The 12,812-nt window shown below is 52.5% G+C and overlaps 1 protein-coding gene across 2 annotated transcripts in view; it reads left to right on the top strand.

The window, feature by feature from the left end:
* Wnt7a (Wnt family member 7A) overlaps window positions 1-12,812 on the top strand; it is a 45,949-nt gene that overhangs the window by 10,227 nt on the left and 22,910 nt on the right. Inside the window, 1 exon segment of one of the 2 annotated variants that reach the window (NM_001100473.1) lies at window positions 5,919-6,190. The exons of the other annotated variant lie outside the window; for it this stretch is intronic. Within the exon segment in view, the coding sequence (NP_001093943.1) occupies window positions 5,919-6,190 (272 nt within the window). 2 annotated transcript variants of the gene reach the window in all.

Raw genomic sequence — 12,812 nt, 5'->3', positions numbered from 1 at the left:
ACATTTATGGTGCCTCATAGAGTGGCAGAAAGGATATTTTTAAATGTAGGGAAGAGTAATAATGAATGGATGGTGCCCACTGGGGGACAGTTAGCAGTGCTGTGGCCCGACTCTGTAGGAAGAGGAACCCACAGATAGAGTCTCCTTCCCTGGATTGGGGATTGGAACAGCAGGTTAGAGTGGGGTGAATGGTACATCCTTTCCCCATTTCTGTCTCCTGTCTCTTCACCTGGCTGCCCCTGCCCCCACATGATTCCTAACCCTAAAATCTCTTGGCTACACAGAGGCTCTCCTAACTACCATGTGGCAGAACACTGGGCTGCGAACAGCTACTGCACCAGTCTGGCGAGAGCAACCTTTTTCCATCTGTCTGTTTTCCCAATCTCTGAACATTTCTGCTGGTGTCACTCTAGACCGCTCATTCTCTGACCCAATGGCTTTAAATAGCAGAAGAGAAAAAAAAAATCTACAGTGCACTCTGTGGTTTCCAGTGAGATACCGTAAATACACCCAGATAATATTCCGGTGCAAACCACGGGCAGCAATCGCAAAGGGCGGAGGATGGAATCTTTGGGGCCAGTGTGGACAGGGTTCATTTCCTCTGTCCCCATGGGACTGCTATGGAGCCGAACAGAGAGGGCGTTAACCAGGCTCTGACTTCACCTCAGCACCTCAGCATGAACACTTACCCCTGCCCCCATCCCCTTGCTGATGTTCTCCTCCCTCAGGAGACTGACTGGTCTTCTGGGCAGCCTGGCAGTGGTCCCCTGGGTTCTAAGTTTGCGGATGGGAATGTTGAGGTTCAGGGACTCCGAGTGCAGGCTCAGAGTCACCCAGCTAAGTGAGGAGTAGTGGGAGTGGTCGGCAAGTGAGGAGTAGTGGGAGTGGTCGGCAAGTGCCCTGTCACCCAGACTGAGCTGAAGACACTTGGGGTTGGTTCCCCAGGTTTCTGTGTAGAAATCCCTGATATGTGGCCAGGAAGACTTGTAGGTAAGGTGGAGGAAAGGGAGGGGATTCCTCACTAGAGGCCTGGGGGGTTGGTTCTAGTCTAGTCTCTGGAGTCACGGGTGACCTCAGACAGGCCTTCCTTCTGTCTGTGGCTCTGGGAATCACCCTCTTTGACTCCACGATAGTCAAAATATCGTGGGATAGAGATAGCCCAAGACAGTATCCTGATTCTCAGCAGGATTCCCTGTGTTATCTACTCAGTCTCCCTTCTTGTCATCCCTGGCTTACCTGGCCCACACCAGTCAGGGGCATGGTCTGGGTGCCCCTGTCCAGGAAACTCTTCTTCTCAAAGAGCCTTCAAACTCTGACACCCCCAGTTACCATCAATGAGGGGTTTGTTTCCTTGGAGTCCTCAGCTAACAGAGTGATGTAATCTGCTTTCTGTCTCCATGCAAAAGCAGAACCACACCTGAATCCCACACCTTAGTCCATCCAGCCTGCAGCACAGTGCCTAGCACACAGTAGGTGCTCAGGAAATGTTCACTGAGGGCAGGGGCATGGGCACGTCATGCTTGGCTGAGGTGACAGAAGTCAAGATTTGGATGGAGACATTCTTCTGCCCCTGGTACTTCAGGGCAGACTCCTTAGCACCGTAGGGGCTAGCTCTGAGCACCATAGGGGCTAGCTCTGAGCACCGTAGGAGCTAGCTCTCAGCACTGTAGGGACCAGCTTCAGTGGAGCCGGCATTCACTCACCAAATGTGTGGAAGATCTGCTGGAGAGGTGGGCTGTGAATTGGTGGGCTGGAATAAGAGCTGTGAGCTACAGGAGAGTGGGTCGTACCCTGGAGCCCGGCTGTCAGGGCTTGTGTCTGGGCCTCATGATCTGCCTTTTGTGAAGGGGTGACAAAGGCCAGTCTGCCTCTCAGAGGTCAGTTGCCTCGGTTTGTTACTCTTGGTCGGCAAGGTGTTCAGACACAGGCTCGCCAGCAGCCCATTTCTGAAGACTCGGCCCTCTCCGGGTGAATGAGGGGCCCTCAGGCCCTGTCCACCATTGTTGCAGGATCTGAAGGAACCTCTCAGAAATTCTTTGCAGATGTTTTGCGAGTAAAATGAGATACACTCAGTAAGTGTCCCAGTGAGGGATTCTCCAGGCTGTGCTGGGAAGAATGTGGGCCATCAGGATTTGGGAATAGCTCAGGTCATAAATAGGGACACCCCATGACCTCTCGATTTGCCTCTGGCTTTACCTGTGCTTGTGGCATTGGCACCTTTCTGTGAGCCTCACTTCTCCACCCCCAATCCAAGGAAGGTAGTCTCAGAGTGCTGGGTGGCTTCTTAAGCTTCCTAAGAATGGGACTTGGGGATCTAGGACCCTTCCCTGCTGGTTCTGCCATTACCCTATTTCCTTCCCAGGGTGCCAGGGTCTGCCCTTATTGACAAGAATTAACTGATAACTGGATATCATATCTTGGCAGAGATAATGCATTCTGGGAAGAGCTGATGCCTTCCTCTCTAACTATGACTTTCACACACAGTGGCAAGGCAGGTGGCAAGGCAAGGCTAAGGGACAATGCTATCCAACAAAGGCTTTGATTCCCAGCTCTAGCTCTAGTCTATCTAGGTAGGAGACCTTCATTACCAGTAAATTTGGGTATTGTCTTACAATGGAGGCTGTTGCAAAATATAGCACAGAGACCCAGGTGTGAGCCTGGCACCTAGTAGGTGCACAACAAATGTTCCTCCTTGTCTGCCTTTGTCCCTCTGAGTCAGCAGAGCCCAGGGGTGACTGTGCTGGCTCCCTGGTTGTGGTAGACAGGATAGGATAAGAGGCACATAGCCTGCTCACCATAGCCTCAACCCCTGCCTGGTTAGACATTCACGATCCTCAGTCTTTTCATCTGTAAAGTGGGGTGCTGTCACTAATTCAGTGTTTTACCTGCATATATATACGTGTGTGTGTGCGTGTGTGTGTGTGTATGTGTGTGTGCGTGCGTGTGTGTGTGTGTGTAGCATGTGCATGCTTGACGCCTGTGGAAAGTCATCGGATCCCCTGGAACTAGAGTTACATGTGCTCATGAGTGCTGGGAACTGAACCTCGGTCCTCTGCAAGAGCAACAAGCTCTCTTAACTCCTTAGCCACCTCTCCAGCCGAGGGGCTGTTCTTGCACGAGCTGTGAGTGAGCAGTATCCTGTACACCCAGAGGCTGCTGCTCCTGTTGTAGCCAATCTCCATTCCTTCTTCCCCAGGCAGACATTTATGACAGAGTGCTACACTGAAGGAAGTTATATTCTCTAGGGACAGTGGGGATGAGTGACCTGAGACAGATGGAGTGAGAAAGGCAATGGGAACCTAAGGTGGGAGTGGGAGAGGCACCTTCCTAACAGCCTGTGATTGCACCAGTTACGAATCTGGTGTTACTCTTGGCCCTTTATGGAGATGTGTGCTATGAGCTAGATGATGCCTACTTCTCACCCCCTGCTTGGGTTAGAGGTATTTACAGAGAAAGGACTGAGGAAGGCGCAGCAAGGCTAAGTGATTTTCTTGAGGTCACACAGCCTCTGGCAGGTTTGAAGGAACCCTTGGATCTGTCTCATTCTGTCAACAGCAGCTCTTCAACATCCCGGAGGGCTGAGCATGGGTACACAGCACCTGTGCTGCGAGCATCTGTGCTACACAAGGGTAGCTGTCCCTCCTTGCTTCTCAGAGCAGGAGTGCTAAGTGTCCACTTGTCAGGGAGGTAGACACCACGCATGGCCAGGATCAGACTCCATGATGGTCATGTACACCTTTAACTAGAAGCATGGCTACTGTTCCCTCACCTCAGGGAATCACCAGCAACAACTGACTACCGCTCACCACCTACATCACTGGCTCAGGAGACCCCAGAGAAATAGAGATGCTCACATGCTGGGTGGCAGGCAGTCACACAGCTACCACAGGAAGCACAGGGCTCACAGGGGGACTGAGGGCCTGGGGCTCCTGGTCTCCCCTCAGTTTGCATATTGGTCTGCTTAAGGGAACACAGCTCCTTCCACCTGCTGAGGTCTGGCAGCAATGACATCCCCCGTTCTGAAGTGATTTAATCCCAGAACAGCTTTTATTCATAGGAGGTAGCCAGGGGCAGGTGTGAAGCTCTCCTCTGGGTGCCCTGAATGAGCCAGACCTCTACTGGCTTCATCAAATGTAGGCAAGAGAATGAAGAGCTGCCCTTCCCCTTCAGTTCTGTGAGGACCAGCTAATGCTGTCCCCTTAAATGCTGTAATGGCTGTCTGGCATGCTTTCTCCTGCTTTAACATGGGTAACTATTTTCTCTTCCTCACAGCCTCATTGGAAAGCAGGTGTTGTTATAACCCCTTTAGTAGTGGAAGAGTTTGGCACAGAGACACAGCTACCTCACCTGGGGTCACGTCACACAGCTGGAAAACAATGGAACAGTCACTTCTGATCACCCCTTGCTCCAAAACCCGTGAGGGTTTGACATTGATGCCAGTGCCTTTCCTAGAGTTTTGTTTCTTGTGTGTTTGGTGTTCTGGAGTGAGCTGGTACCCAGGTTGGGGGGCTTTCTCTTTGCCTCTACGGTTGTGGGGAACTTAGCAGGTACTTTAAGTCTTCTGCAAGCCACAGAGTTGAGCTGCAGTTTTGAAGAAGGGCAGGGGCTCCACTCTGACGACCCCAGTTGTTAAGCTAGGCTCTGAGCTAAGCATTCTTATGGGATTCACGTTCCCTCTTGGGTAGGCACTGACATCCCAGGCTAACAGATGGAAAGACCAGGTCTTGGAGAACAGAGACTATCCCACAGTAGTCAGTAAGTGGCAGAAATGAAACCAGACATAAGCCTGTCTTGATAGGAAGGCCGTGGGTGGGCTTCTTCAAAGGCAGAGCAATACTGGCTCTGTCCAGCCAAGAGGTCACCAGAGCAGCAATGGTTGGAGGCAGGATGGGTGGTGGGTGAAGCAGGTTGGAGGGAGCCCCAGGTGGAGGCCAAGGTCTAGGTTACTTGCAAGTTTGTCACCGCTTCCTCAGTTTCTCCAGCAGCCCCTTGCCGACTCTGCTCCAGCTCCCAGAACACATCCTGCTGAGGCGTGCTCCCCTATCTGTGCACCTGCTCCAGCTCCAGCTTCTTCCTCAGCGCCCCAGGCTGTAAGAGCCCAGTACTCATTCAGGGATCGCCATGGGCAAGCTGTGCTCTCCTTCACCCTACAGTGCACCCGTGTCTCTTGAGCCTAGTTGGCAGAGGGGAGACTGAGGCCCAGAGAGTAGCAACATGATACGTGTGCCCACTCAGCATTTTTATTGACTACATCCTGATACTCTGACCTCTCTACCCTTCACAGTGGAAAATGCCACTTGCTGAGCACTGGCTAGAGCTTTGAAGACAAACTCTTTTTTTTTTTTTTTTCTTTTTTTTTTTCGGAGCTGGGGACCGAACCCAGGGCCTTGCGCTTCCTAGGCAAGCGCTCTACCACTGAGCTAAATCCCCAACCCCCGAAGACAAACTCTTAATGCTACTCGTCACTGCCACAGCTGAGGGGACTGAGGCACAGGGAAGGCGTGGTCACCGGTCTAGACACAGAGGCAGGGATCAACGGCCCCAGCTTCCGCCTTCAGCCTGAATACTCCACAGGTGTTCTGTAAATGTTGTTTTCTGTGATCTGAACACATACAAGTGACATGATCCTGGCAAGCTTGCTGGGAGAGGCAATGGGTGGAAATGGGATAGAAGCTCCTTACCCCCAAGTCCAGCTTTCCTGAGGGTCCGGGATTGCAGGAGAGTGAGTGTGTACTTGATTGGGGTCCAGGCATTGTCACCACCCTAAGGAGCTCTCTGCACAGTCAGCGTCATACTTCTGCTTGAGTTTTGGAAAGCCACTGCCCTGTTCTCAGCTTCTCACCTTCTCCCTAGCTGCTCCTATTGGAGGGTCTCCCAGATCAGCTCTTACAAAGCTCTCTCCATTCTTCTGCCCCCAGGGAGTCGGGAGGCCGCCTTCACCTATGCAATTATTGCTGCGGGTGTGGCCCATGCCATCACCGCTGCCTGCACCCAAGGCAACCTGAGTGACTGTGGCTGCGACAAGGAGAAGCAAGGCCAGTACCACCGGGACGAGGGCTGGAAGTGGGGTGGCTGCTCTGCCGACATCCGCTACGGCATCGGCTTCGCCAAGGTCTTCGTGGATGCCCGAGAGATCAAGCAGAATGCCCGAACCCTCATGAACTTACACAATAACGAGGCAGGCCGGAAGGTAGGCTGCAGGGAGGACACTGCAGTGAGGTCCTTGGTGACAGGGGTGGGGTCTGGGAAAGCCCAGCTCTGCACTTAGTTTCCTTCTGCTCCACCCTGGTGCCAGGGGTGTACAATATGAAGCTTATGGACTAAATACTAAATAGCCACAAAACCAAAATGGGTGCTCCAGAGTGGCTACCCGTTTCCTGTCTTCTCAACCAAGATCTATGTCTGTCTTAGAAGAGTAGGGCAGGGTTTCTTCTGTTTCCAACAGCCTGGCTGGGCAGAGAAGGGATCTGGGTGGCCCATTCCATGAGGAGAAGCTTACAGGACTGAGGTTCAGAAAATAAAACCAAGGAGCCACGACATGGGGACAGAGGGGAGCAGATCGGGCCAAATGTAAGGACCACCATGACTGTCGAAATGCACAAAGGGACCAATGCAGTGCTGGGAACCCCATTCCAGACGTATCCACACATCAGCAGCCTGACCTCATGGAGAGACACCTAGGCCAATGTCACCTGGGTGGGCAGTGCCCCCGGTTGAGGCCTAGGGCTGGGCCAGATCCCAGAAGGCCTATGAAGCATTAAAAGTGGAGGGAGTTTATGCTTTGCTCTATGAAGTATCAGTGAGTGTGGATAGGGAGTTCACAGGGTGTGGTGAAGTGGGGATCAGGGAGCAGGGCAGCCAGACCTTAGGTATAAGTCTCTGGTTTTCTACCATCGCTTCCTCTTTAGAGATGCTCTTAAAATTGGAGAAGCAAAGAACAAAGACAGTTTCCAGAAGGGCTCAGATGCGGGAGTCTGCTGTTTGGCTTAGTGACAGTGACGGTGTCTTGTTCCGGAGGAGCAGGTCACACTGGGCTACACATCTTCTGGCCTGGGTGTTTCAGCTCATAGAATTCCCATGCGTTGGTGTCACTTGAACTCTCCTTTATAGGTGAGGAAACTGAGGCACAGGCAGGAAGTCATATGTTAAAGATCCCTTATCACTGGGGCCAGTGTCTGGGCACAGCGTTCATATTCTCTGCACAGATGTGTACATGGTTGTAGTGACTGAGAGGGTGGCATGGTCATCTGAGCTCAACCTGGCTCTGTCATTCATTCCTGTACTCTCAGGGCTGAGGTGAGAAGGAAAAACTGCCCACCTAGGACCTGACCCACCATCCTCAGTGCTCAGCCAGGGTAGGTGTGAGTCCGTGTTGCAGACATGTGCAGCACCCAGAGGAAGCCATTTAGAAGTGTGACTGGGGGCTTACATACTGTGAGAGCATAGACAGGCTTGTATTCAGAAGGGTGAGAGGGACTACCCCTTTCTAGTGTTCCTCCCCCATCATAGGCCTCTGAGAAGCCTTGGTGAGTAAAAGAGACCTTGTCTGCCCCAGAGCGATATCCAGGTAAATTTGGTGGCCTCAGACCACCTGTCCAGATGGGTCACCCCTCAGGCATCTCAGCTGTTCCCTCTTTTTCACTGTCCCAGGAGACATCGGCGGTCACAAGCGCTACCCCATCTCCGAAGGTCTCACTCTTTGGAGGCTGGCACAAGGTAGCAACTTCCCTCCTTCATCTCCAGTTTCCTTACCACAGATTTCCTGCTCAGCCTATAGTGAGGTAGAGTGTGAGGCTAGCCCATGGATCAAAGTGACGCTGGCTAGCAGCTCTGGTAAGAGAGCTTCATAAACTGCACAGTTGGTTCTAGGCACAAGGCTGTGGCTGCTGCTCAGTCATGTGGGACTGTGGGCACTGCATGGTCACAGGAAATCCTCAGTGAGCTTCTTGGAAGAGGTAGGCCCAAAGAGAGCTGAGTTTGGCTGAGAAGAGGAAAGAGGTGAAGGCCCAGAAGGGTGAGATCTATGCCCGTGTATACACAGTCTATACACATAGACTACATAGTGTATTCTAGTTGGTCTGTGGGTTCCTGGAGGATCCCCAAATTGACAGGATGTCTTGAAGTGGCTTCTCCGTGTCCAAGTCTCAGGCATGATACCCTTGCTCAGAGAGACTTCCTTCTTGTTCCCTCCTCATCTCTACAGGATGCAGCTGTGTTCTATGAAGTTCTCACTCAGGATAGCCTGGGGAGCCCATTACAGCTGCACCCCAGACCCTAGATGGCATGTTGCACATAGAACATTGACCAGGGCCTATGACAGCTAGGTGGATTCTTTGGCTCTGGAACAGAGAGGGTAGAGGTCACAGAAATGGAGACAGCAAGGTCCAGGCAGACATTGGGTATGGATGGAGTACAGGCTGGGTCTGCTTGAGGTGGGGAACACAGAAGGGGAGATTTTCCACACTTGCTGGTGAGGACCTGTCTTAGTCACTGTTCTATTGCTGTGAAGAGACCACAACCAAGGCAAACTGTTATGAAAGAAAGTATTTAATTGAGGCTGGATTACATTTTCAGAGGTGTAGTTCATTATCCTGATGATGCTGGAGCACTAGCTGAGAGCTACACTGTGATCTGTAGGTGGGGGGGGGAGAGAGAGAGAGAGAGAGAGAGAGAGAGAGAGAGAGGAAGAAGGAGGAGGAGGAAGAGGAGGAGGAGGAGGAGGAAGAAGAGGAGGAGGAGGAAGAAGAGGAGGAGGAGGAGAGAGAAAAAACAGAGAGAGACAGAGACAGAGACAGAGACAGAGACAGAGAGACAGACTGAGCCTGAGCCTGGCATGGGCTTTTGAAACCTCAAAGCCCACCCCCAATGACTCCAACAAGGCCACACCTCCTAATCCTTCTAATCCTTTCAAATAGTGCTACTTTCTGATGACTAAGCATTCAAATACGTGAGCCTGTGAGGGCAACTCTCATTCAAGTCACCACAGGACCCTTGGGTGCAGTTCCTCTAGAGACCATTTACTATCATGAGTGTGAGGGTTAGTGGGGACCCTGTCCTAGGTCTGGATCCCAGGAAATGCTACTAATTATAAAGCAAACCCCTTCTCAGGACACACCAGGCTGCGCTGGACTCTGCATGGTGGTGGGGAAAGGCCTATAGCAGTTGGGCAGAGATGGGTAGTGAGGCTTGGGAAGGAACATGGTCCTGTTGATTACTCACTGCTTCACAGAGATAAGACTCAACCCGACCATAGGCTCTGGGGCTTGTGAGCAGTCAGTGTGAGAGAAAGGCCACATATGCCTTCTGCAGGCCTCTGAGGAGCCATAGCTACAGGGGTACCCTGTGCCCTGTGTACCCTACAAAGGGAAAGGACCAGTGTGATGCTTCTGCCATCAGCAGACTCCAGAACCAAGCTATGGTGGCCAGGGCATGGCGGCCAATGTGCTTCAGCAGCTACCATGGTTGGGGTAGTCACAAAAAGGCAGGCGAGAGACTGTAGATGCCTTTGGGGAAGATGACTGGCAACTGGCGCCTCTCCTGTTGCTTTCTGGGGAGGGAGGACATTATTTCTAGACTGATGTCACCAGCCAGTCCACTCAGGTCGGTCGAATACTGAGCTCACTCGTTCTGGTTGGTTGTTCGAGTCACGGGACACTGGAGGGAAAGAGACGTCTGGAGCACGGTCCTAAAATCCTCACAGTAGCCTCTGTGTCTTCAAACGATCTCTTTCCTGTCCCTTAGGTGGCAGGTAGAGAACTAACTACTCCACGGTCCGTGTCCTCGAGGTACTCAAGTTAGTATGAGGGCCAGACTTTTGACATTGTAGGAGAAGTGTGGCTCCGACACAGAAGCAGTGTAGTTTCCTACAAGAGATGGCAGAGAGAAGAACGGGATCTTTAGCCAGGCCTTGATGGATAAGCAGAAGCACCCCAGGAAGAAGGCAGTCAGCATAAGCAGGCCTGGGACTCAGTGGTGTAACATTCAGAACACCCTGCATTCAACACCAAGCATTGAAAAGAGGGGGGAGGAGGTAGTTAAATCCTTAAAGAGCAGCAGGGGCTCCTTGCTCTGAGGATGGTAACAGGCAGTGAGGTTGCTGAGGAAGCAGGAGTCAAATACAGGCCTTATGTGCCAGGAGTGGCCAGAAGTAGCTTAATGGGGTGAGCTTTGGGTGGGTCCCTCTCCCTCCCTGGCACAGAGTGGAGTGGAGTGAAGGATCTTAGAGGTGGCAGATGCTGACACCCAGGAGTGTGGGAAGTCTGATAATCAGCCTTTGGGTTAAGTTTGGGGGTGTGCCCCTCACTGGGTTAAGCAGAGGAGACAGGTCTTAGAGAGCACAGCAGCTTGCTCCTGGATGTACGAGGTGGTGATGGATAGGGTTCTGGTACCTTGGCCAGGTGGACCAGGAACCACAGAGGGAGCCAACAGCAGGAACTGCTAAGGACACTAGGCCTCTGGGGGTTGCACGGAAGGAGGGGTAAAACAGAGGGCAGGAGGGTTCTGGGGGGAGAGGAGGGACTGGCAGGGAGGTGTCCAGAACAGGGACAACCTGGGACCCCACCGGACTGCACAGGAAACATTCCCTGGTCCTCATGTGAAGGTGGGTTCTGCTATCTCTTGGCTTGGTGACAGTATTTCCCAGTCCTCAGGACAACACTGTACCTTCCCACTGGCTGTGGAGGCCTTGCTGTACCTGCAGGGTGAAGTGTGCTGGGTACTCTGGAGGGTCCTAGGGAAGGGTGTGCTGTCAGCAGCCCCTGTCTACAGTGAGGAGGAGAGCAGACCGGACAGGCAGCCTGAGGACAGGGCCCCCCACTGGGACAGGCTAGCCCTGCTGGAATGTGACTAGCTTCAGGGAGGTGAGCTAAGGGGGATGGAATTCCACCTGAGCATGGAGTCACCTCTTGCTCACAAGGGGTGTTGGTCTTGTCCCTTCCTGCCCTGCCCTGTCTGGTCTGGGTGCTCCTGGGGGCTGGCTTTCTATTCTGGGCACAGTGGCAGGGCAGCCAGCGTATGGGGGACAGCAGGGACCCAGCCCCAGGCAGTGAGGGCGAGGCCCAGATAAGACTTGCTCCACTTAGTGGCTGCTCAAGCCACTTACATGCTTGACTAGAGAGTGGACAGTGTGGCATGTCAAGGGCCCCCAAGAGGCCAGGCCCCACCTTCCCAGAAGCCAGACAGCAGTCTTCAGGCTACTGTGCTTGCAAGTCCTGCCCCACATTTAAGGTGGATGAAGGAAAAAACTTGCATCCCGGGCTCAAGGGACCAGGAGGGATTTGCGTTTCAGAAACTTTTCCAGGTCTGACATACTGGGCAGGAGAAGACACAGAGCTCCCAGAGACCTTGCTTCCTTCCCCAGCACCCCCTCACTAGCCACAGTCCTGAACTCCTCGGACAACCGTCTCGCCACACCCCCAGGGGGTGGGGGGATTTGCACACGCTGTCCATTAGGGTGGAGTTTAGCCTTTGCTCAGAAAGACCTCTCTCCCCAGTGTCCACCTAACCTCGGTATACCGTGCTGCTCTTATTTTCCCACCCTTTGAACTTACTCCCTTTGCACAGCCCTTTGAGTCTTTATTGTCTTTTAGCTCCCGCTACAAGGCCAGCACCACGAGGGTCTGGAGAGCTAAATCCCCTATGCCTAGAATGATGCCTGGCACACAGTAGGGTTCAAGGAAGATTTGTAAAGAGCATAAGTGAATGGCAAGTGTCTAAGCTTTCCTGGAAGTGTCTTGGGAGTAGGATGCCAGATGTAATTTGAGATTCTCAGTTGAATTTGGCTTCGGGATAAGTAGGAAATCAATTTATTTTATTTATTTTCCCAAATGTTTTATGGGACACCCACTTAAACATCTTTGTTTTACATCAAATTTAACCGTTTCATGCATTCTGAATCAAGCTCACGCTATGCTAACTGTGGACTCACATGCAGTTGAAAGAACACAGGCTCTGGGGACCTGTAGTCCAGCTCCCTCAGAGTGACAGCCTGTAGAACTGTGGGACGCTGTCACCCCAGGACATGGGCACGGATGCTACAGAGATACAGAACACGAGGACCTCATGACACCCTCCCTTTCTCGGGGCTTCCAGTCACCACACACCACTAATCCACTCCCTGTGTTTATAACGGTGTCCTGTTAGAAGGTTGCATAAACCGAGTGGCGGAGTGTGCAGCCAATAGAACCCCTTCTTGCTCCATGTAATCTCCTAGACTCATTCAAGTTGCCGTGTGCGACAACAGCTCTTTCCTCTCAGCAGCCACACGACAGTCCACAGCTCAGAGGCCGCACATTTGGTTTAGCTGTCCCCCTGCTGAAGGACAACCGGGTTGTTGGCAGGCTTGGGCCATCGTAAATAAAGCTGCTGTGAATGTGTGTGTACAGATTTTTCTATAGATGGAAATGTCTAGTTCTCCATGCTAAATGCCGGGAGTGCCAGCACACTGCTGATGAGGGACAGCTTTTTGATAAAGGCCTGAGGCATCCCATGGAGGCGAAGTCAGCCTCACATCACTACGTGGCAACCGCTGAGACCACTGGGCTCCAAAGGCTGCTTTGGCTAACGGTTTTGAGGGTCTAGCCCACAGCCGGGCTGGTCCTGTGGCTTTGGTTCTGTAGCAGCTCATTACTACAGGGTGATGGGGCAAAGCTGCACACTTCGTGTCTGGACGGTGACAGACAGGGATGGGGTGAGCGTGCCCCCATCTTTCCTCTTTGATGGCACCTTCGGTGACTTGAAATCCCCTTACAGCCTCAACCCCTCAAGATTCCACTCTCTTGGGAACAAGCCTTTACTACATGAGCCTTCTGTAG

Source organism: Rattus norvegicus, chromosome 4 (assembly GCF_021556685.1).
Source record: "Rattus norvegicus strain SHRSP/BbbUtx chromosome 4, alternate assembly SHRSP_T2T, whole genome shotgun sequence".
Taxonomy (NCBI): Eukaryota; Metazoa; Chordata; class Mammalia; order Rodentia; family Muridae; genus Rattus; species Rattus norvegicus.
Note: the sequence above shows the minus strand (reverse complement) of the source record. Positions and strands in the feature narration are given on the sequence as shown.